General features: G+C 37.0%; 1 protein-coding gene and 1 long non-coding RNA gene across 4 annotated transcripts; one reads left to right on the top strand and one right to left on the bottom strand.

The window, feature by feature from the left end:
- Nucleotides 1–6,945: 6,945 nt before the first annotated feature.
- On the bottom strand, nucleotides 6,946–14,962 carry LOC149703707 (uncharacterized). 2 transcript variants are annotated; one of them, XR_016381926.1, is made up of 3 exons: nucleotides 14,821–14,962; nucleotides 8,961–9,506; nucleotides 6,946–7,341 (listed from the first exon to the last, which is right to left on the bottom strand). It is a non-coding gene; the product is annotated as an uncharacterized LOC149703707 (long non-coding RNA). The 2 variants fall into 2 exon arrangements; XR_016381925.1 differs by lacking the exon at nucleotides 14,821–14,962 and having other exon boundaries at nucleotides 8,961–12,154.
- A 1-nt stretch (nucleotide 14,963) lies between these two features.
- On the top strand, nucleotides 14,964–21,286 carry LOC149703706 (uncharacterized). 2 transcript variants are annotated; one of them, XM_089866942.1, is made up of 4 exons: nucleotides 14,964–15,106; nucleotides 15,174–15,240; nucleotides 18,940–19,002; nucleotides 19,474–21,286. In XM_089866942.1, the coding sequence occupies exon 4, from the start codon at nucleotides 19,549–19,551 to the stop codon at nucleotides 21,043–21,045; it is 1,497 nt and encodes a 498-aa protein (XP_089723068.1). In that variant the 5' UTR covers nucleotides 14,964–15,106; nucleotides 15,174–15,240; nucleotides 18,940–19,002; nucleotides 19,474–19,548; the 3' UTR covers nucleotides 21,046–21,286. The 2 variants fall into 2 exon arrangements, with proteins under 2 accessions (XP_089723068.1, XP_089723069.1); XM_089866943.1 differs by lacking the exon at nucleotides 15,174–15,240 and having other exon boundaries at nucleotides 15,021–15,106.
- Nucleotides 21,287–24,626: the final 3,340 nt, after the last annotated feature.

The raw sequence follows: 24,626 nt of genomic DNA, 5'->3' as shown, positions 1-24,626 counted from the left end.
TTCGCCGCTGCGTTTCGCATATACCCTTTTCTCTTCAGTGCTAGGAGACAATGCTGATGCACAGCGATGTTATATCGTCCTTCACTTCTGATTCTACAAAATGTTATTATTATACCAATATTCTTTTGTTATAATTAAAGCTATCAATCTGCTATTGAACACAGTATTGCTAGTTATTACATTTAGCAATTACCTAGCGCTATAGTAAAATTCTAGGCCTGGAATGCCTTATTTCGTCATGGTTCAACAAAAAGATTGCCTTACATTTGGTAGAACCAATGCCAATCCATTAACAAGAACTAACTCCTACCACTTCGTTTTCAAAATAAATTTGTGTCAAATGGCACGCGACCCTTAATCCATATGGAAGAAGTCAAATATACGAGGCAACGAAGTTACCTTGATGTGTGTGCCAGTCTTTTCGAAATTGTGAAAAATATCCTAGCCGATTATAAATATATGACACATTTTTCCGATTTAAGAAAATCATACGTCAACAATTTTTATACCCAATTTTGACCAATGCTTCGAAAATTGTTGGTGAATATATGTCTTTATGGTCTGTGTTAAATAAAGTCACTACACTAGACTCCTGGAGACAGTTATATGTTATTTTTAGGGCAATTATGACTTAAACTATCTCGTGGGCATACACTTTGTATGAAATATATCATACGTTAATAAGATATGTTTCATAAGTTTGTCACTGGTTACTGCGAGCTTCCGATTCCTGGTGAGGCGCTGTCAAAGGCTTAGTACAGCCTAAATAGGAAGATGGACTGCAAAACCGAGTGTAGTCAATTTTCGCTTCTTTCTCGAACTAGCTCTGAGTAAGTCTCTAAACATTACTAAGTATATTAAGTGTCATACTTATGGAACATATCTTATAAACTTATGAATATATTATGTAAGTTTTGTCAATGATCCCTAATTTGACTAAAGATTTGTTGAATTCGGAAAAACTCGCGACACACTTTTCAAATCTTACCACAGAACGTTTCGGAAGCCCTGAACTTCTAAAAAAATACGGTTTTTGAAAAGAACTGTTATTACGATCATCATAATCAGCCTAATAAGCACACTTGTATTCAAAACGATATGAAAAATCTCCTAATTCTCTTCCAGATATGCCCATGGCGTTACCCATATTCTTTCTTCACCAAGAGACACGCAATAGAGGTGATTATAGTAATTATCTTTTGAAACGTTACTCCCATCATATATTCCCTTAACATTGGGTATATCTGGTCCCCTGATTATGATCTACGAGAAAGGATGATATATCTAGCCAGCACTTCAAGCGGATAATTGCCAAATACGTTTAAATAATGAATAAGAGACTATACTAGGTTTAACACGCTTCGAATTATCTCTCTCAGCAGCAGATTAAACTAAAGTTCTTAAACTTACTCCATTCGTTGTAAGAAATTTTCATGAAAATGAAGTATTTTGCTTCGGAAAATTTAGAGGTTGGGAACGGAGCCTCCGAGATATCTAGGCCCGTGCCTATCACGAAGCGAGAATATTTTTTTTAACCAATTTAGTTCGCCGTGTTTTCTCACTTGGGGGCGCTTTTAGTATCGTAAAATAAAAATAAGTTCAGCCTCGTGACCCCGTCGACTGCTACAATATTAGGGCAAGGCATAGACGTAGAGCGGTGAAACCGAGGTCGCTGATAGTAAGAAAATGTTTTAGAAAATTTCCGAAGACCTTTATTAAACAATCATGCCAAAGAAGTAAAGGATAAAAAAGCTAAGGTTAAAAAATGAAAGTTTACGAAGGAGAAAAAAATTTCCTCTTATGGTATAATAAAACTGTGAATTAGCAACTTCAAGAAGTTTTGTTTTACTAAAAAAACAACAATGTTAAAATCTCATAATTAATTTTGTTGTCCACACAATATAACCAAAAGATGCAATGAAATGTTATTAATAGTCCCTAAAACAATTACGTTAATTTAAGGGTGAAACCTTTCTCTTTCATAAAATTTTTATAATTGGCCCCTAAAATATCAACGACAATTTATTTAAGACCCCCTTCGCAACTGTAATAAGAGCGCCATCTAGTACACATATTGGGTGAAAATATTTCCTTTATGAAACTGGATATTTCCCCACAAAAATATCGACACGCACGGGCCTAGCTATCTCGGAGGCTCTGTTGGGAAAGAAGTTTATAAGATGTGTTCCCTAAGTATGAAACTTCCTATACATCGTCCATCTTCTTATTTAGACTATACTAAGCCTTTGACAGCGCCTCACAAGGCGGTCCTTTTCGAGAATATATGATGTTTCACCTACGTCACTCCATGACAAGCTCTCAGTAACCAGTGACAAACTTATGAACTTATTATGATAGATGTAAAGGTTGCATGAAAGGCTCAAACCTGTGTTTGTAAATTTCTTTCTCCTCGTTTTCGTACGTTTTTAAGGGTTGCGGTGTAAAAATAATCGACTGAACTTAGTATTTTTTAAGGCTGAAGACTATTAAAAATACGGAACTTGGTGGTTAGCCAGTAATAGAGGTTGAATCGTTAACCCCTTTATTCAGGGGGCTTTCAATCATTAGATAGGCAATACTAATGTTGAGTCAATTTGAAAAATTGGCGGAACCTAAGACACGTAAATCAGAAATTGGTGGCCTTCTCTTTAGAGAGAGGCAATGCCAAAAAAGCCTATATAATTATGAAAATGTATATATTTAAAAGTGTGACTTTATAAAGTTTAATCACCTCAAATCTTAGGTTACCTCCCATTTCTTAAGAGACTTGCTCTGTCAAGGGTAAGGATTGCGATGCTCCGATTGGAAATGACAGTCACTAATAGAGACGCACCAATAGCTTATGGCGGCGCCCTTAGAAATACCGCTTGAAAACAACGTAAAGAAAACAAAACGCAAGACGCTTAAAATAATTACTTTGCATACCGTTGAATAATCGGGATAGATATATCTCTCTATCTCAGAATGGCAATGTTTTAATAATGCCTGTAGAACTTCAGATAATGAGGGTTTTAAATTTTCGCAGTTTAGAGGACCTAATATCTTCGGTTTAATGGTTCCGCTTCATGATCCTCTTGGGTCGTTTCACTTGGTTGGCACTTCAGTTTAGCAAATAGAACTGAGTGTGTTGAAATGGCGTTTTATTACCTCATTAATATCTTTATTTGGTATTATAGGCTATAGTTAACGCGTCTTTGCCTAATCGTACGATTTGTTTGATTGTCTAGTAGCTTCATTATCCAAGTCGTAAAGTTAGGTAGTATAATTCGCTGATTTTACTGCTGCGACCAAAAACGGATTTATGTACTAAGAACGTCGGATCGTAGCTTTAGTCTCTAGTACCATCCTCGCATACTTTATTGAGAAACTTCGTCTGCTTATATTTTGACTCCACCCACAAATTGTGTATATAGCGAGTTCTAGAGATCGAAAATGTCCTTCTTATCTCTATTTTCGTGGTTAAATATTTTTTCCGAAATTGCGCCAGTGGTAAAAAAGCAAAGGGGACAACAATGCGATACAACTCCCGATTTAGTGGAATTAAAACAAGTTGGGAAACCAAAATAAATCTCTCCGAGCCGAGACGAATTTACATTCCAATCACAGGTCCGCAAGCCAATGAGACAAACCGGAAATACATAGTTCTAATCGGCGAGATATTGCCATGATCATTTGGTTTAAAGCGTTTTAATAATTTCCTGCGTATCCACAATAATTCTAATGAGGACCTAATATCTATCACTTAAATGTGTATTTAACTTTCGGCTCACTCTGAACCGTTAAGACCTCCTATAAGAGGACATGAAACAAGGTCAATTATGGTTAAGATCTAGGTTATCTTATCTCATAGACCCAGTCGTTTCAACATGTATGTAGAGATGAAGTATTAACATCCTTATTATTTAATGAAGCTAAAAGTTACGTTTACACTATATATAAATGTAGTAAAGATGAATTAAAAAGTAAACACAAAATTTTAAATGTTAATATCAAAAGATGTTCTTGTAATATTGAGATGAAACAACTGCTAAAAGAATCGTGATGCCGAAAAATATTTAAGTATTTCCATTTAATATTCTGCAAAAAGAAAATGTTATCGTTTTGTAAGGGATCTTTTCACCCTACTCGCTTTATATTAACTTTGATATGCGTGTACTGTTTCGATTCAGATGCAATCTTCATTACTCGTTCTATATTAACTCTCACTTGTGTCAGTACATAGAAATAAGTTTATCTTAAATAATTAATTAAATATAAACGATAATAATTATTTTAATCGCCAGTAAATAACTTTAAAAATAGTTAAACCGTTTAAAATAAAGTTGTTTCTATTATCTTTCGAAACTTTGCTAATATTGACGTTTAAAGTGAAGGGTACCCCTCTTGCCCGCTTTCTTCAAATTTTGGGGTATATATACGATTCGTTTCCATTATATTAACAGATAAAAACGCATTCGCGTGAACCGATGGTGGAAGCCCTGCCATTGGGAGGCTAGACGTTTCTCGTAACCCTAGCCGATCGCCGCGTATATCTTAAAACCAAACTATAACGATGGAGAAGAAGCCGGTATGAACAAATAACTGAAGATGGTGGTGCATTGAAGCTGGTGTCAATGTGGGATTGACGAAGAACGGAAGATGGTGGTGCTAACGAGCCAGCAAGTACAGGCTAGTGTCCATGTGGGATGGACAAAGACTAGCAGATTGTGGTCCTTAGAAGCCAGTTAGTAAAGACTGGTGTTGGTAGATGAATGGCCAAATTTCCGTGAACCGCGAACGCGTTCCGGAAATCGGGTATTTGTTTGCTCCGATTTGTAAACTGCGAACGCGGTCACGTGGGGTCTGACAGACAGACAGACAGACACACACAGACAGACAGACACGACCGGTGTAATACCTCTCCGTGACATACGTCACTCGGAGAGGTAAAAACTAGATACTAAAAAAAAAAACATCAATTATTTATATTCTTAAGTTTAAAACTTAATTCCACTAAATCGGGAGTTATATCGCATTGTTGCCCACTTTGATTTTTACCACTGGCGCAATTTCGGAAAAAATCTTTAACCACGAAAATAGAGATAAGAAGGACATTTTCGATCTCTGGAAGTCGCTATATACAGAATTTGTGGGTGGAGTAAAATATAAGCAGACGAAGTTTCTCAATAAAGTATGCGAGGATGGGTAGTGAATTTGCTACGTTCAACGTTCAACGTTCTTCTTACATAAATCCGTTTTTGGTGGGATTTAATCAATTGAATGAGAGTAAACATCTTAGAAATACGATGAGCGTTTTTAATGACCATATCGCATCTAAGGAAGTCATAGCTTCTGCCGGAGAGATTTCTTGTCGCTTTAAAGGTGGTAATTCACACGTCACCCTTGAGCTATGTAGCTATTAGTGAGTGGTAACCACATCCTTTTTTTACTCCGTTCTTAGCCCTCCTTGTTATGTGACATCCATCAGTAAATAACCATTTGAGTCTAATATTAAATTAATATGGTTGAAAGAGATTACATGAAGAATTGAACAAGTTTATTGTATTCGATTTAGAATGACATATTAGAACAATTTGGCCTACGGAATTTACGTTTCTACATTTTAATTCCTTAAAGAATTACACGAAAAAATTATTTTGATTTCACTTTTCCACAATAAAATAAATTGAAAACAATTTTATTCATAACAAAGGTTTTTCACAGCTGAAAATCTAAGCAATGAAAATACTATCGAATCATATTTTAGTAAAGCAAAAAAGAAATTACATGATAGGTATCAAGTTAACCTTAAGAACTTCGTACAGGTCAGGGGCCTCTTTCAACCTAATATAATGGCACCCATCATAGTTACCCAAATTTTCAAGTTTTTCCAAAGTAACCGAACATTTTCTAAAACCATTCGAACTGTTTGATGAAGTTGGTCTTTAAAATTTAAAATAATTTTGTTGCGAATATTTGGGTTCATCAGGATCAGATTCAAAAGGAGCTTCTTTTGATTGGTCAAATTCATCAGCACAGTTATTGATGATATTTGTTGTTTGCATAGAATTAGTTGCTCTATTTTCGCTGTGAAAAGTGTTGGAGTCTGATAACTCCATTTCCATGTTTGAGTGATTTGGTTTTTGATTACATTTAACTTTTGTAGGCATTTCGAGTTCATTTTCGACACAAATGTTTTCGTGGAAATTTAAATATCCGCGAGTTTTGTAAAGATTGCCGCAAGTTCGACATTTGTAATGAAAATTCGATTTATCATATTTAGTTTTCCGTTTCGAAGAGATGGTTTTCGTAGACTTTCGTTTCGTACCTGATTGTGAAGGATGAAGGCTGGCGACGAGATTCGTTGATTCTCGCTTTATTTTGACTGAGTAATTGCAAAAAGTAGCTTTGAAAGGGCGTTCATCTCGGTGCCTCGCTACGTGTACTTTCAAACTCGCGCTATGTCGGGTACGGAATTCGCAAAAATCGCATTTGAAAGGGCGTTCCTCACTGTGAGTCGCAACGTGTATTTGTAAATGTATCCTTTCGCGGGAACGGTGTTCGCAAATATGGCATTTGAATGGGCGCTCGTCATTGTGAATCGCTACGTGTGTTTTTAAAGTTGCCCTTGAGCGGGAACGGTATTCGCAAATATGGCATTTTAATGGTCGCTCCTCACTGTGAGCCACGACGTGTATTTTTAAACGTCTAATTGTCCGGGCACGGTATTCGCAAATGTCACATTTGTAAGGACGCTCGTCACTGTGAATCGCTTCGTGTGCTTTTAAATTTCCCCGTGTTCGGGCACGGTAATCGCAAACACCGCATTTGAACGGACGCTCTTCGCTGTGAATCTTTAAGTGTTTCTTTAAATTTCCTCGAAATCGGGTATTGAAATCGCAAATATTGCATTTGTATGGTCGCTCGTCTCTGTGAGTCAAGACGTGTTGTTTTAAATTCTCTCGTGTTCATCCACAGTAATCGCAAATATCGCACTTGAATGGGCGCTCCTCACTGTGAGTCACGACGTGTGTTTTTAACTGTGCCCTTGTGCGGGTACGGTATTCGCAAAGAGCGCACTTAAATGGACGCTCATTACTTGGACGTGCTCCGTGTAATTTCAAATTTCTCTTTGTTCTGGTGCGGTATACGCAAATATCGCCTTCTTTAGACATACCTGTGTTTTAGAACGGTAATGGCAGATATTGCATTTGACCATTATATACTTGTTTGGAATTATTGTTTTTAAACATCCTTGAAGACAAATCGGTTCTTGCATTTGCTACATTGATTACTACTTATGCCCCAATGTTTTAGTTTGACTTATACCGAATACAATTCAAGATACTTGGCCACTTTTCCCTATAGTAAAGAAAAAGATTATAAAGGTTAGAGTCTGCTTGAATTAAACAGAAGAAAATGTTAATTGAGCACAATCGGAATAGCAAATATTATGTTAAACTACTGTTAGTCAATAATTATGAAGGATTTTAGCGGCCAATAACCATCGATTAAAAAAATGTGTAGTCTACGAGTAGAAAGGTGCTACTTCACTCACAAAATGTTGGACGAGACTATATGTAATATCATAATCGTAACAGCCATGAGTTTGTCTTTCACACTAGTAGCTAAAACCTATTACAACTAGATATATAGTGTTTACGAGATCAGACCTTCCTTTATGGACAAGCCCCAATACTGCCAACGGATGACGTAACCATACTAATAAATAAATTTTTGTACAAAAGAAATATTGGGAAATATTCCGATTGTTCATAGAACTTAGGCCTCAAATTCGTGTTACACCCTGTATGAGTTTTTAACTTCAACTTGAACTAGAGTCATAAAAGTCCTGGATTTTAGCTGTTTGTTTCGAAATGCCCCATTTATACCCGTTTTTGTTGTAAAATTTGGAATGAAAACAAATATTTGAAATACGCAATTAAAACCAAATTTTTCATATCGATCACAATTTAAAATCGCAATATTTATATTAAATTTTAATTTCTGGACCTTTGTGGGTTTGAAAAAATTGTTTTTGTTTCGCCAAAGACTGTTTAAAATTGCAGTTTTTTAGGACTGACAAGCAAAGCTCGAGGTAAAGCTCGTTTTTTAATTATTAGTACCAGAAGTGGTATGATACTAGAAGTATTGAGCTAACCAAATTCTTCACTCGGCATTAGTGAAAAGACTTGATAAAACACAAACGGTTGGCCCTCTAGTGGCGGTTTCAGAATTTTTCCCTCCAAAACGTGAGACGCTCGCGGTGGTAGACGGCCGAACTAGATTCAAGGAGCCGGGTCCGTGTTCTGCGGCTTTAGGTTGAGGGGAAGGGGGTAGGAAATGTTTTTGGAACTCGACCAATTTTTCTCTCTCTAGTTTTAGCGCGATGGAAGCGGCATAAAATCCTCAAATTTGTTCACTAGTGCCAGGATCTATTACCAATGCTAGAGCCCTTCACTTCTAGTCTCATACCACTTCTGTTAGTACTAATGCTCAGGTCAAATAATAACATCATATAAAAGCAGGATGTCTATTTCCCATTCAAAATTAAGAAAAATATTATGTTTTACAACGTAGTACTACACAAAAGTGCTGAACAGCCTGAACTGGTACATTATGCGCCGTTTTTATTCCAATATGCTAACACAGAGATGTGAGTCAGGCAATTCACGTATCTGTACGCTTTTCTATACTTTAGTTTTCGTTGAAGCAAATAAAATACTACATTCCAACTTGCTAACATAGTAAAATATGTCATGCTTTTCACGTTCCTATATACTTCCCAACATCATAACATGCTAGAGTTTCCATTTAGAACACAACAAAGAAGGAGGATTCCTACCATTAGCACAAGGAGACCAAGCGTCTTAGAGTGTAAAATCGTCTGCTATTTTACACTCCAAGTTGCCTTGTCTTCTTGTGCAAATGGTATGAATCCTCCTTGCGTGTAAACTATATATAAATCTTAAATTACTTACTTGAATAAGAGGTTTTAGATTTAAAATATAATACTACATAAAAAATAAAAGTATATTTTCGTTGTATTTCTTATACGAGCGTAACCGTATGTACGCAACGGTACAAGTAACAAACAACTAACAAGAATTTCAGTCCGAAGAAGAAATACGCCGTTGCCCGTTAGTAGCATGCTTGCTGCATTTGCTATAGTAAATGAATGATCGCAGCCAGGGCCGGAAATAAGAAAAATTTCTTATGGGACACGTGTCCAGTGACCCCCCCCTATTTCACTGGAAAATTTATTGGACATTGTCCACTGGCGTGTGCGTAAATAGTGTCGGATCTTCATAGTAAAGCTATCAAAACTTTGGAAAATTTATTGGTCAAAATGTCCAGTGACCCCCCTTAGTTTTTAAAAAAGTTATGGGACATTTTAATATTTTATTGGACAATGTCCAGTGTCCTGCGCTTATTTCCGGCCCTAATCCCAGCGGACGTTTCGCCATCATGTAGTAAAAACGCGCACTAAATATATCCCTTTAAAAACACCTACAGTGCCACCTTAACTAGACGGGGCACTATGATTTACGGGTAGTACTAGTTATTAATGTAAGAGAAGTGCAACGCTATACGGAGCCTAAGTTGCTAGTAGATTAAGCCTTCTTCTATTCACGAATACCAGTTATCAGTTTACGCCAAATTTCTGCTCTTTTTCATACATTTATAGGCAAACTGCCCTCTCGTGAGAATATCAAATATTGATAAGGTAAAAAAACGTCCGTTGGCTGTAGTTGCGCAATCACTAAGAGACGTTTTTCATAATAGTACATATGTGTTCGAGAGAGGGCGCAAATTAATAGCTCAATACCTGATGAGAAGGAGCAATTTAACCAGGGCTCTACATAAGGATATTTTTTTTAGTAGTCAGCCTGACTAGTGAGCCCCCCTATTCCATTTTTTTTTAGTAGTCACTGACTAGTGAGACGCATGGTTTACGAATATTTGGGACATTTTTTTTACTAGTCAAGTTGACTAGTGAACCCCCAGATTTCGATTTATTTTAGTAGTCAAGGCATTTTTTTTAGTAGTCAAATGCCTTGACTAGTGCCTTATGTCATGCCCTGAATTTAACACCCTTTCTCCCACTATAGGCTTAGGCCTATAGGCCATTCCATCAATTGCAGAAGGGAAGCAAACACCACAAGTAATTAATGGAATGCTTTATTGGAATTTCCCAAAAAAGAGAAGAATACCGGCCCTGTAGATATTCTCTTTAATACCTGACACTCTCCCGTATTGTTAAACTAAAAAAAAATTATATTTTAATAGCGTTCACTTTTTGTCTATAAGAAAAAAAAACCTTTAAATTTTTTAAAATATTTTCATTCTCAAATTTATGCAGAAAAATAAAATAGCCAATAAAACTCTGTCTTGTGTTTCCCTAATTTTAGATCACTCCAGAACCAAATGAATACACATACTGTTATTGTGTCTTCGTTGGTCACCCCGTTTGTGAGGATAAACATGCACACTTAACTTTACTCACATTTATGCAAAATAGTTGGTGGATTACCAGTTTTAGGCTTGCCCATTGGTTTGAGCCTTGTTGAACAGTTGACACGAACCAAATTACAGTACGCACAAATCAGTCAGAATGTTCACATGACTAAGATTAAATTTAACAGTTTAAAATTAAATATTTTGCTAAATACCATTAAATTAAACAGAATAATGCGTGCGGTAAACATCAATGCGCTTCGTTGAAAATCGGGTGGAAAAATGACTTCTCAGTTTGAACTTTGGAATGGTTTCCCTGATGACCCACCACTAAAAACATTATAGGTACATGTGTAGAATTTCTTATCTTTTCTAAACAATTAGGCCTACTAATTTTGGTTGGATATTGGGAACAAAAAAAAAAAACAGTACCGGAATAGAAACTATCCATCTACTTGGGTTAAGCCTGGTTTTCACTGGCCCAAAACGCAGGAAAAACGGTGTTCGGCGCCGCTTTTTCAGAGGTAACATGCCGCAAAATTTCCCGTTTCCTGGGCGGCAAACACGGAATTGGTTTTCTATTTTTCCGATAATTTTTACGGAAAGGAAAGCGGTGGCCAATAGGAATCGCCGAATGCGTGATGTCATAGGCTTGTTTTTGGTCAGCTCGCGAGGTTTTTTTTTGACGACATTTTTTTTAAATTGAAGGTGTTGTGTTGTGGAGTTAAATTTATAAAAATGTGTAGTCAACGATTTGTTAAAGAAGATTGGCTTAATCGTTATTTAGATGATAAAAATGAACGTTTTTACAAAAACAATAAATTCTATTTAAAATAAATAGGTTGCTATTGGTGCATTTTCAACATAACTGGTAAGCCTTGGTCTCGACGAGCTCGCGCTCCATATTACAAGTTTTAGTGAAAACGTTTTTCCGCCGGTTTTTTAAGAAATTTTGCGGATTTTTTTTTACTGTTCCGTGAAATTTTCGGCAGTGAAAACCAGGCTTTATGAAGTCGCAAAGAGCCAATTCTAAATGCCAACCAAGCAGAGTCATCCGGTAAGGAGAGCCATGCTCGAACAATGGCAGGAAACGTTTTCTCTAATTAATGTAAATGATGATTCCACTAAATCGGGAGTTATATCGCATTGTTGTCCACTTTGCTTTTTTACCACTGGCGCAATTTCGGAAAAAAATATTTAACCACGAAAATAGAGATAAGAAGGACATTTTCGATCTCTGGAAGTCGCTATATACAGAATTTGTGGGTGGAGTCAAAATATAAGCAGACGAAGTTTCTCAATAAAGTATGCGAGGATGGGACTAGAGGCTAAAGCTACGATCCGACGTTCTTAGTACATAAATCCGTTTTTGATCCCACCTTATCATAGCCACACCATGTAGATGCCACAGCATCAGAAATACATGAACCGTGTTCGCTTAACCTTTTTCCCCTAAAATGTCTAGATTTGAGATTCTCTGCTTGGTGTCGTTTAGGTTTCAGGTTTAAGAATGAAGACGTTCCAATTCGAATGTGATATTTTAGCAAAAGAACCAAGATATTCAGCGATTACAAAGGCTAGGAAACGATTTAAACCCCGAAGAATGGGGATGGGTTCAACAAAATGTTAGAGATTCTAATCTTTAACAACACTAGATTGTATAAACACCATAATAAATTATATTCCCTTATCAACATGTTGAGAATTTCAGCTTTGAATAATTTTCTTTCTTTATAAAGATGGCGTCGATAATTTGGACTTGTAAATAGGTATTTTTTGTGTTTACTTATTACGTTAATGAAAATCATCTACTCAATATAAGAATTTCGAAAAAAAATTGTATATTTGAAATATATTGCTATTTCCGCAGTCATTTTCTAAGATGGCGCCCAAACTATCAGTAGCATATCTTCAATATTTTAGTATGCTGTTCAGATTTTCTTAAACATAATATTTACCTATTTTCATAACTTCTGAAGAATATACTCTTTCTAAATGACATTCCCGGAGGTAATTTTCCAACATGGCGGCCAAAATATCTGATGAATGTCTTCATGAGTGAATCATATACTAGCTCCCTATAAGTTACTCAGCCACACAGGCCTAATGTATCCAGCATTTTCTTCCCGCCAAAAATGTGTTACCTATATAAGACCCCCAGTGAGAGAAAATAACACTACTCTCGGCGCTTACGTATTTCCGGTAAAAAACCGGAAAAGGGGATCAACCAATGAAACTTTGAACTGGAAGGTAGTTAGTATAAGCAGACGACGTTTTAGAAATGTTGTGATTGCTTGCGGACGGTTCACAGTCGTATTTTATCTTTGAAATTATTTTAATGGGTTAAGGTTTGCGCAATAGGAAGTTTCATTTTTTCGCATTAAAATGGCAGAATTTTGGATATTTTTGACAAAGCCTAAATGAAAGAAACTCATTTAAATTCAGAGCGTTGCCTACGGAATAAGAATTTTTATTCCGTAGGCATCGTTCAGAGGCAGGAACTATTTATGGTGAGAAAACCATACTTTATCAAAAAATAAGAAAACCTTAATAAACTTTTTAATAATGCGTCTAAAGAACTAATAGAAAAACTTGAAGAAAGGCCCAAATTATTTTTAAATAAGCAAAAGAATGAATGTGACACACAGAATCCAAAACCGTTAATACCATTTGGAACTATTATACATTAATTTCAAAGCCCTGAGAGAGGGCGCCGTCTACTATCACTTTCACCCGCCTCTCCTCCTCTCGAGTACTATTCGGAAGAAAATGCTGGATACATTAGGCCAGTGTGACTGAGTAACTTATAGGGCGCTAGTATATGATTCACTCATGATGTCTTCAATATTTTACTAAAAGATTCACACAACTCTCTTATAATATCTATCAATATTCATTATTTTCCAACAACATGGTGAAATATACTGTACCTAGCATATGCGGCGTCCATTTTCCAATATGGCGACCAAACTATCAAACACAGAGCTGTAAAATTTTACTTTACATGTGGTTCCAATCATAATCTGCACCAATTTTATAATTTTTGAAGAAGAGTGTGCAATACACTGTAGTTAACATTCCCGGAGCTCGCGCTCTACTAGGGGACTTTTAGTATATTTTTTGTTGTGTCAAAAGCAAACCATGTACCAATTTTCATGTTATGTTCAGATGTTCTAAGTCAAACCTATAAGACATCTCGGAGCACAGCTTAGAAGTAATTGTTGTCGTTATAAATCAAAATCTTAAATTGGATTATTTTAAAATATCATGTTCAGCGTTTCTTGAGCGATGGAAGCGAGGCCCACGATTCTGGGGTTAAATCAAATGCGATCTCGCTATTTTTACGTTTAAATCGTCATCCAGCTGTGCGATTGAAATGCATGGCGATTTACGTTTTGGCGGAGAAAATAAGTAAGACGGAAAGACCCCAAAATTAAAAAAAAAAAATACTTTCAGTAGAGAAGTTTTAAAAAACTGATTTTTAGTGAAAAAATATGACTTAGTATCAGCCCTGCGGATTGATCTATGCACGTGTACTGTTTTGGCGATTCGGTAGGGAGTGGCAAGGTTGGCCACATAGATACAGAAGGCCTCGTGGATAAACTACCAAAAATCAACCTTTGACCTCGAACTGCTTTCAGGCTCCTGGTGTTCTTATTTGTAAAATTGTAAAAGCCACCTTTCTTATATCAGGGAGGAGTAGGACCCCTGTGGATGGACGAAAGCATCGAAAGACAGTGAATAAACAGAATATGTACGTTTGCTCATGGATACTTTAAAGTTAGCGCGGACGGGTAAAAATTAATATTTTTAAAATTGTGTCACGGTTATGAAGTTCAGCGTATAGCTTGGGTTTTAAAAGGAATTGTAAAACGTATCTAAGTAGGGTCATGTAGAAGAGTGGAGTCATTTTTAAATTCTTACTGGAAATGATGAATTTGGCATTGTTTGTTAGTCCCCTACCGCGATGTAGAGTCCCTGAGGCCGCTTGTCCTTGTTGAAATAACTTGAAACTAGTTTTTTGCCGGGAGTGTGGCGCACTCCTGTAAGCCAAGCGTCTGGGCGGCAAAGTTTGAGGGAATAAGACACATGTCGGCGATCCTACCCTAAAGGTGCCGACTGCCCCGTGTCCGCCGGAGGTGACTTGACCCCCACACCCCGTCCGTCACCTCCCAAGTAAACCTCATTTCCTTCCCCTGCTTACACACATACTGAACCCTGAATAATCGCATCCTTGCCGCGGACGTAAGAGCCCAATTCGCATTGAAACCTCAAAAAAAAAAAAAAAAAAAACTAGTTTTTTTGTGAACTGAGGAAATGTTTCAATCAACTAGCAACTTCGGCTCTCGTATAGAGTTGCTCTTCTCTTGCATTATTAACTACTATTGAAGCCGTAAATCCTAGTGCTTGGTCTAGTTAAGGTGGCATTTCAGACTTTTTAAACGGCTGTATTTGCTGCGCGTTTTTACTACATGATGGCTAAACTTCCACTGGCATTATTCAGTTTCTTCATTTCGCCAACGAGCAACGGATCGTCTCTTCTGGAGTACTTGTACTTGTACTGTTGACTTCAAAGTTTACTAGTTGGGTTATAAGTGAAGATAAACACCACCAACATAGTTTTTACTTTCTTATATGGTATTTTATTTTCAGTCTAAAACTTGTTCAAGTGAGTAGATTTATTCTAAATATAAATGTATTTGCGATATATATAGTAGTAGCGATATATTTTGTAGTGATGGATAAAGATACAAATTCATATGGTAAATCCTGGTGAAATAAATCTTGGCACGATCGTAACATGTAAGTTAAAGTTTGACTATTTATCTATTGTAATATGTGTTAAATCATTAAGCCTTGGTGTAAACTTTGAAGAGGGAGCCATCACATTACTAGGGTAGCAGACGAAACCTTTATGTATATTTACAGTTACTCAGAAGTCTGACTCAGACCATAGCCGACTTGTATTAAATTAACATTAAGCTAATTTAAAATTTTCGTAAGCTATCCTACAATATATTTGGTGAAATAAAATCAATTCCTAATACATATATTTATATAGAGTAATGGCATAACTACGTATGCAAACGTCATACCCTTCTATCTCTTAGCTCAGTGTCATCCGCCTACTGGGAGCGCACAGTATCCCCTCTTACAAGAACGCTCCCAGATGGAGGGATACACAGTCTACGCCCCTCTCTACCGCCACTAGTCTATAGAAGAAAGCTTATTTTTATTTTGAGGTTGGGGGGGGGGGGGTTGAATAAAGTAAGGCAGTTTTTTTAGGAGTAATACATTTACTTGATAACAATATATTTGTCTTTATCTCATTTAAAATGCGTTTAGTAAAGTATGTTCTCTACTTTTCTATCATAGTACAAAGTAATATTTTCAAAATAAGTGTTTTGATTGGTACATAACGTATGAAATATTTTGAATCACATTACAACGTAGCATATTTTCGGGGTAAGGGTTTTAGTTTGTACGTTTTGACTTTTTCTTTAACGTCACTAATATCTTTGGCATAGTTGATCATTAGGGGTTTGACAAGCTTATCTAACATAATATCACATAAGTTAATATATGTATCACTGTATGATTGAAAAAGTTTAGTAACTTATGGCGTTATTGCATACTTTAAAATAGCTAAAGTATTTTGGCGAGGTAGAAACGTTAAAGCCTGGTTCCCACTTGGCGAAAATAGGGCGAAACTTCAACGCGAAATGATCAGCGCGATAAAATTGAGCGAATTTTTGATATTCGCCGGCAAAAAATCGTATTCGCGGAACTGAGCGACTTGTTCTATTTTTTTAATCGAGGCGAAAAGGGGAAACAAATTCGCCCTAAAAGCAACCAATCAAAACCCAGATTCAGAATTTTGTAATGGCTCCTCTCTTTTGCTTAGAATTATCTGTCGATCACTTAAGTTTTATTTTAAGCCTACTACTGTTTCATGTTTTAGCACAACACAAATACACAATCGGGGAACATCGGTTACAATATATAAGTGAAAACTACATTGATAGAATCTAAATTAAAGTTCTGATAATTCAATATTTCTTTACCTGAAGAAACTCGTGGTCACCTCTCATTTCCCGAAAGACATTTTTGAAACGTTAAATTTAAACAAAGGCCATTTTCATTATTTATTTTGTTTAGGTTTTCCATTTTTAATCCGCAAGAAAATAATTAGGCTTAACGTGAAAGAAAATCTCGCGCGCGATCTCTTCTAATTTCGCGCTAAATGGGAACGCCGGCTCTGGCGAATAAATAATCGTCAAGAAGTTTCAGCCGGCGAATACACATTTCGCGTGCTTTTTTTCGCCAAGTGGGAACCAGGCTTTAGGCTTCTTTAACAAAATCAGTTACGAATCCTACGATGATGAATTTATTAAAAAATTACTGGGGTGTTTTAGGGCACCACGGTCTAGTAAATTTATATGAATTAAAATTTTCGAGCTATTCTTTGGCTGAAAAATTCTCTCAAGACAAGATTTACATATTTCAAGCACAGAGTTAAAATATTCTAACTAATTAAATTTTAAATACAAGCATTAATTAGGAGTCTAACTACATTACAAACCTTTGTCAAATTTCTGTACAATTTATATTTTGATACGCAATATACCATATACACTTATCACAGTATATGAAAACTTGGCAGAATTTATATATTTATATATATACACAGGTAATTTGAAATTTTAAATACCATGCCAATGAAACCAAATTCAATTTCAAGCCTCGAGGGTTTAGAGCAGACGGCTCTATCAGAATTTTCCCTCCAAAGTAGACATCTAGCGGCGGCAGATGACGACAGGAATTGCCAATATCAGAAAGAAAACCGAGGATCCCCTATAGTTCTTTATTAATACAAGTCGGCTATGCTCAGACACCATAGATAATAATAGATAGATTATTATCTATGCAAATTCACTTACTTATCGAGCTTCTCAGTCAGTGGGACTTCTGGGAAACATGATCTTGGCTAAGAAAACTTGGGACAAAAAAGGCCGCACTGCGTCGCATATACCTAACTTGTATAGGATGCAGATAAAAATGCCGGGTACATTTGTCCAACGAGCGTGTTTTGGTTATCAGGGGTAATTATGGTAGCTATGGTTTTACATAACATTTCCTCTTTCCTATTACGATTGTGCTCTATAGACACATGCTGTTTAATTGAAGTAGGCTCTGACCTTTACTATCTTTTTCTTTACCGAATCCCACAATTTCAATTGCATAAGAATACCTATTGGCAAAAAGAGAGAGATGTTAGATAATAGGAGAGAAAACTCACTTCAAATCAATATAAAAGCAAAAATATTGAAGCTAGGGGGATGTCATCTGATTTGGAAATAAGACCGAACCTACCGGTATGCGGATCCAAAGTTATCAGTCAAAGTCTTTTTGCTTGAGGCTATATCTAACGTATCCACATTGTCGTAAGAAAACAAGGCAGGCAGACTCTACTTTGCCCCCAGTTTTCAAGAGAGTCTATTGGATAGTTTTTGTTCTATCAAAGTGCGGCACTACGGTGCCACTACCCGTGTCCCATCTTGACTCAGGGTTGGCAAAAATCCGGATTTTTCTTGAAAAAGCCACTGGTATGGTTTTTTGCTGGTTTAAACCGGATTTTATTGGATTTATCTGGCTTTTTTTAAACTACTCTCTAGTGCTTAATTTTAGCACTTCTTTTTACATTTAGTGCGCTAGTTGTCTTCTGCTAGGCCGTCTTATTGAGAATCATTTCTATTGTACATAAAAGTTGATAAAACTATAGACATTTCGCTTAGACATGAGTAGGGCTCTTGATTTTCAATCCAACCCGACCCATATCGGGTCGGAAAATCCTAGGTCGGGTTGGTTGAGAAAATTACTTAAAATATTTTGCTGGTTGGGTCGCGTAGGGTTATCATACCTTCTACCCGGGTAGACATTTTTATTATCTTCAATAGGGCAGGGTTGGGCCCGGGTAGGCTTTTTTGTGATCTTCAATAGGGCAGGGTCGGGCCCGGGTAGGCTTTTTGTGATCTTCAATAGGGCAGGGTCTAATAAAGATTTTTCTAAATGCGCGGTCCGACCCAACAATATAGCGTTGCGAAAAATTCAACTCAGTCTCACGAGTTTCGGGTGGGTCAGTGGGAGGAGGGCGCGTCAAACTAACCCACAATGTGTGGGAATCGTCCATTTCGATGAAATAAAGAGGTAAAGACATGTGGGTCAAACGTTTCCTTCCATCTCACTTTATGGTGCCTGCGCTGTACTCTATTATTATATTTTTTGAATAATACACTGGATTTTTCATCGTGGTTTAAACCGGTTTAATCCAAGTGGATAAAACCGGACTGGATACCAGCGTGCCAACCCTGCATCTTGTGACCATTCTTTGTTTCGAATTCATTCCATTGTTACGTTATGGGAGGGCTTGCGAAAAGAGCGATCATAACAGCCAAAGCCGTATATACAGATGCTTTTATTAATTTCGTTAACATATTTTAGATGGTGTAACCTTGAAATTGACTTGAAAATATCAAGTGAATACAAGAACTTCAAAGCAGTTGGGTAATGAAATGGAAGCATGGTTTATTCTCATTCCTACAAACATTCAGAAATAAGGAAACGTGTCTTAACTTGCATTCCGAATCAAGCTGAAACCATGGACGAACCAATACTGAAGGACGGATGGCAGAGGGAGAAAGTTGAAAAATGCCTGTTAATTCGCCTTCTAGCGGTAGTAGCAAACCGGATAGTGGGGGGCGTATGGGGGAATCAACGTTCTGAAGAGGGAAGAATCTAACGTCTTATTTTGTCTAGATGGCGCTAGCTTTTTCCGGGATTTGACTCAGTATTTTTCATAACTCCCCTGCATTTTTGGGGCTGAAAAGGGGGAAGTAAGCTTAACATTGGTTGTTTAGTCGCTTAGTATTGGGCTCTATGGGCTGCCATCGGTCCTTCAGTATTGGTTCGTCCATGCTGAAACATTGGGGCATAAATTGATATCAATTAAGTGCTAGTACCGATTTTGTCTTCAAGGGTGTATACTAAAATCATAGTTCAACGCAAAAATAACACATTCAAATGCATTATCTCCGATCACCGTTCTAAAACATGGATATGTCTAAAGAAGCACGTCCGTTCAAATGCGATATTTGCGAATTCCGTACCCGAACAAAGGAACATATGAAAATACACAAATCAACTCACAGTAATGAGCGTCCATTTAAGTGCGATCTGTGCGAATACCGTGCCCGCACAAGGACACATTTAAAACAACACGTCGTGAGTCACAGTGACGAGCGTCAGTTTAAATGCGATATTTGCGATTACTGTGGTCGAACACGAGGGAATTTAAAACAACACGTCTTGACTCACAGTGAGGAGCGCCCATTCAAGTGCGATATTTGCGAATTCCGTACACGCACAAGGTCAGACTTAAAAAAACACGTCGTGATTCACAGTGACGAGCGACCATTCAAATGCGATATTTGCGAATACCGTGCCCGTACAAGGGCGCATTTAAAAACGCACGTCGTGACTCACAGTGAGGAGCGCCCATTCAAGTGCGATATTTGCGAATTCCGTACACGCACAAGGTCAGATTTAAAAAAACACGTTGTGACTCACAGTGATGAGCGCCCATTCAAGTGCGATATTTGCGAATTCCGTACACGCACAAGGTCAGACTTAAAAAAACACGTCGTGACTCACAGTGACGAGCGGCCATTCAAATGCGATATTTGCGAATACCGTGCCCGTACAAGGGCGCATTTAAAAACGCACGTCGTGACTCACGGTGACGAGCGCCCATTCAAATGCAATATTTGCGAATATCGTGCCCGTACAAGGGCGTGTTTAAAAACACACGTCATGACTCACAGTGAGGAACGCCCATTCAAATGCAATATTTGCGAATTTCGTACCAGACATAGTGTGTATTTGAAAATACACGTAGCGAGGCACCGAGATGAACGCCCCTTCAAATCTACATTTTGCAATTACTCAGTCAAAATAAAGCGAGAATCAACGAATCTCGTCGCCAGCCTTCATCCTTCGCAATCAGGTACGAAACGAAAATCTACGAAAACCATCTCTTCGAAACGGAAAACTAAATATGATAAATCGAATTTTCATTACAAATGTCGAACTTGCGGCAATCTTTACAAAACTCGCGCATATTTAAATTTCCACGAAAACATTTGTGTCAAAAATGAACTCGAAATGCCTACAAAAGTTAAATGTAATCAAAAACCAAATCACTCAAATATGGAATTGGAGTTATCAGACTCCAACACTATTCACAGCGAAAATAGAGCAACTAATACTATCGTAACAACAAATATCATCAATAACTGTGCTAATGAATTTGAACAATCAAAAGAAGCTCCTTTTGAATCTGATCCTGATGAACCCAAATATTCGCAACAAAATTATTTTAAATTGGAAAGACCAACTTCATCAAACAGTTCGAATGGTTTTAGAAAATGTTCGGTTACTTTGGAAAAACTTGAAAATTTGGGTAACTATCATGGGTGCCATTATATTAGGTTGAAAGAGGCCCCTGACCTGTACGAAGTTCTTAAGGTTAACTTGATACCTATCATGTAATTTCTTTTTTGCTTTACTAAAATATTTTTCGATAGTATTTTCATTGCTTAGATTTTCAGCTGTGAAAAACCTTTGTTATGAATTAATTTATTTTCAATTTATTTTTTTGTGGAAAAGTGAAACCAAAATTACTTTTTCGTGTAATTCTTTGAGGAATCAGAATGTAGAAACGTAAATTTCGTCGGCCAAATTGTTCTAATATGTCATTCTAAAGCGAATACAATAAACTTGTTTAATTCTCCATCTAGTCTCTTTCAACCATATTAATTTCATAAAAGACTCAAATGGTTATTTAGTGATGGATGTCATATAACAAGGAAGATTAAGAACGAAGTAAAAAAAGATGTTGTTACCGCTCACTTATATCTACATAGTTCAAGGGTGACGGGTGAATTACCACCCTTAAATGCGACAAGAAATCTCTCTGGCAGAAGCTATGACTTCCAAAGATGCGATATGGTCATTAAACGCTCATCGTATTTCTAAGATGTTGATTATCTTTCAATTTATAAACCCCGCCTTATCATAACCACAACCAGTTACAGCATGTAGACGCAAGAAGCGTTCTCTTCTCTTACCTTTTTCCCCAAATTGAATTTGATAGTCTAGCAAAAGAACCAAGATATTCCGCGATTGCAATGGCTATGAAACGATTTAAACCCCGAAGAATGGGGATGGGCTCGCGATCGTGAAAGCACTGCCTTCTCTAATACTAGGCCTTGCGATAGGAATAAAAGGGGGTGGAAGTTAGGATTTCACAAATGGCACTAGATGTCGCTTTTCTGAGGTTTTAAACTGGCGGCAAATTCAAAACTATGGGAAATTTTTAGTAACGACGAAGTGTAATCTGCTAAGTTCGTCTCGCAAAAGAAAGCAAAAAAACCGGTCAATAAACTGGTTCATGATGCTGAACGGTTTCCGAGTTCGAAAAATACTAATTTAAATTTGGTGTATGTTTTGACACGTGTCAATGGCATCTGCATGGAAACTTCAACCCATTATAGCCCTTAAGTTTTTCCCAAAAACTGCCACTGCCAATGAAATACCTTAAGTTTGATTTGGATTGCCCAATGAGCGAGCTTAGGAGAGGTAGGAGGAGATTTCTTTGGCAGCTGAATTCGGACACAGACTATCTCCAATATTTTAATTCTCCACTTCTCTAGTTTAGCAGACGATGTGCCCTGGCCAAAGGTCATGAACCAGGTTATTTAGTCCAGTTTAAAAAATCCTTATTTCCCTTCCTGGTCCGCCATAAGCGAAAGACGTGACGTCATGCGAGACTGCGCAGTACGAATTTACTATCGTCATCGCGAAAATTCGCCTCAGAAAAGAGCCATTTAACGGTTACTAAGCGCAAATTCAAAATTTCACATAACAATTGCTTCTGTTGTACATTTCAAGGCCTAGTATTAGAGAAGGCAGTGCCCTTATCAACATGTTGAGAATTACAGCTTTGAATAACCTTAATTTGTTTCAGAATTTCGGGTGGCCATTTTTAAAGATGGCGTCGATAATTTTGTGTGCAAATAGGTAATTTCATCTACTAAATATAGGAATTTCGAAAAGATTTATATTTGAAATATATTGGCATTTCCGTAGTAATTTTCTAAGTTGGTGCCCAAACAATCAGTAGAATGTCGTCAATATTTTAGTATGATGGTCTTGAACATCGTATTTCCCATTTTTCATAATTTTCGAAGAATATACTGTATCTAAATAACATTCCCGGAAGCCATGTTCCAACATGGCGGCCAAACTATCTGATATTCAATATTTTACTATGAGGTTCATTATAATATCTATCAATTTTCATAATTTTCGAACAACATTGTGAAATATACTGTACCTAGCATTCACGGCGGCCATTTTCCAATGTGGCCATAAAACTATCGAACACAGGGCTGTAAAATTTAATTTCCATGTGGGTGCTATCATAATGTAAAGGCGTTAGATAAGTGGCAATAAGTCGCAAGATGACTTGGTCCAATTAGCTAGCTAGCTGAACTTAAAAAAAAATGTTCATCAATTTTCATGATTTTTGAAGAGTGTGGAATACATTGTCGTTGGCATTCCCGGCGGCCATTTTCCAAGATGGCGGCGAAAGCTCACGCTCTATAGCAGTAGACTTTTAGTATATTTTTGATGGGTCAAAAGCAACCCATGTACCAACTTTCATCTCTATTTTCAAATATTCTAGGTCAAACTTTAAAAGTCCTGGTCTAAAGCCTTCTTGGAGTACAGCTTAGAATGCAAAGTAATTGTTGACGTTATAAATCAAAACTTTAAATTGGATTATTTTAAAATACTAAGTATAATAATAATAATAAAGTTTATTGACGGGTAAAAAAGAAAGCCAGAGGCTTATTGTGGCCCGACTCAGGTACAAACAAATTGGAAAAATATATACGATGTGGCCAGGGGTAAATAACGAAAGGAGTTAGAGACGCTAGCTTCCGTAGTGTAGAATACAGTGGGACCTTGAAACGTCATAGAATTTGTAACTAACGTAGTGCCATCTTTGGAACTGTATTGTAAATAAGAGCAGAACCTTAAAAGTTTTGCCTTAAAATCTCGCGCCGCAAGGTATTCTGGGTAAAGTAAAATGGCGGGTGTCGATGTTGTGAAGTCGTCTCATAAATCAACCCAATATAATTAAACAGCGATTTAAAGAAGAAAGATATGTCAACAATTTGCAATTTGAAGCCGGGGAAATCCTCAAAATGTGATCAAACTTGTTTTGCCGTAAGTGCGCGGTTACAGAGTCGGCCCAGTGAGCCAAGGCTTAGTGGGAACTGTGGGATCAGGATCATCGACTGTATCTGTGACTAAAGAAATTAAAACAACTAAAACTGTATTGAAGGATGCCAAAACGACATTTAATTCCATTTCATTATCGAATAAGGAATTTACCAACTTTAAAGTTGCATGTTTCTAATTCAAGTGCACCTTAATGAATAAACTTTACTCTAACCCTAATTGTCACTCAGTCGTAAGAAGACGAACACTAGCAGACGAATACTAGCAGACAGGCGAAAATCGATATCCCAGCATGCCTTTCGAATCTTTGCTGCCACGCTATTGGTTGCAAAATATCATACTTATTTTGAATTATAGGCGGCGCAACCGAGGCGTTTTCTCTTTTCTGTGTCTACGTTTGAAAGTCCCACTGCCTTCTACACTACGGAAGCTAGCATCTCTAACTCCTTTCGTTATTTACCCCTGATGTGGCTAAAAAAGTAATAATAATAATAATAATAATAAATTAGAACGGAGCAAATGGGTTAAACAAATGAAATAAAAAAAACCAAATTAAATTTAAAAACAAAACAAAAACCAGAAAAAAACAGAACAAAATAAAACAAGAAAACAAAACACAAAAAAAAGCAATGACGCGACTCAATGGACGAATTTGTCCAACCGAGCCTTGAACGCATGGACGGAAAACAAAACACAAAAAAAGCAATGACGCGACTCAATGGACGAATTTGTCCAACCGAGCCTTGAACGCATGGACGGACGAGTCCCTCTTCACCTCACTAGGAAGACCATTCCACGAGTTAATAACCCGTTGCGTGAAAAAG

Source organism: Phalangium opilio, unplaced genomic scaffold (assembly GCF_054372755.1).
Source record: "Phalangium opilio isolate 3A_F unplaced genomic scaffold, DU_Popi_V2 ptg000017l_1, whole genome shotgun sequence".
NCBI lineage: Eukaryota > Metazoa > Arthropoda > Arachnida > Opiliones > Phalangiidae > Phalangium > Phalangium opilio.
This window is presented reverse-complemented; position numbering and strand designations above follow the sequence as displayed.

Bases quoted from the DNA above. Each gene is read 5' to 3' on its own strand.
- LOC149703706 (XM_089866942.1), top strand. From the start codon at position 19,549: ATGGATATGTCTAAAGAAGCACGTCCGTTCAAATGCGATATTTGCGAA.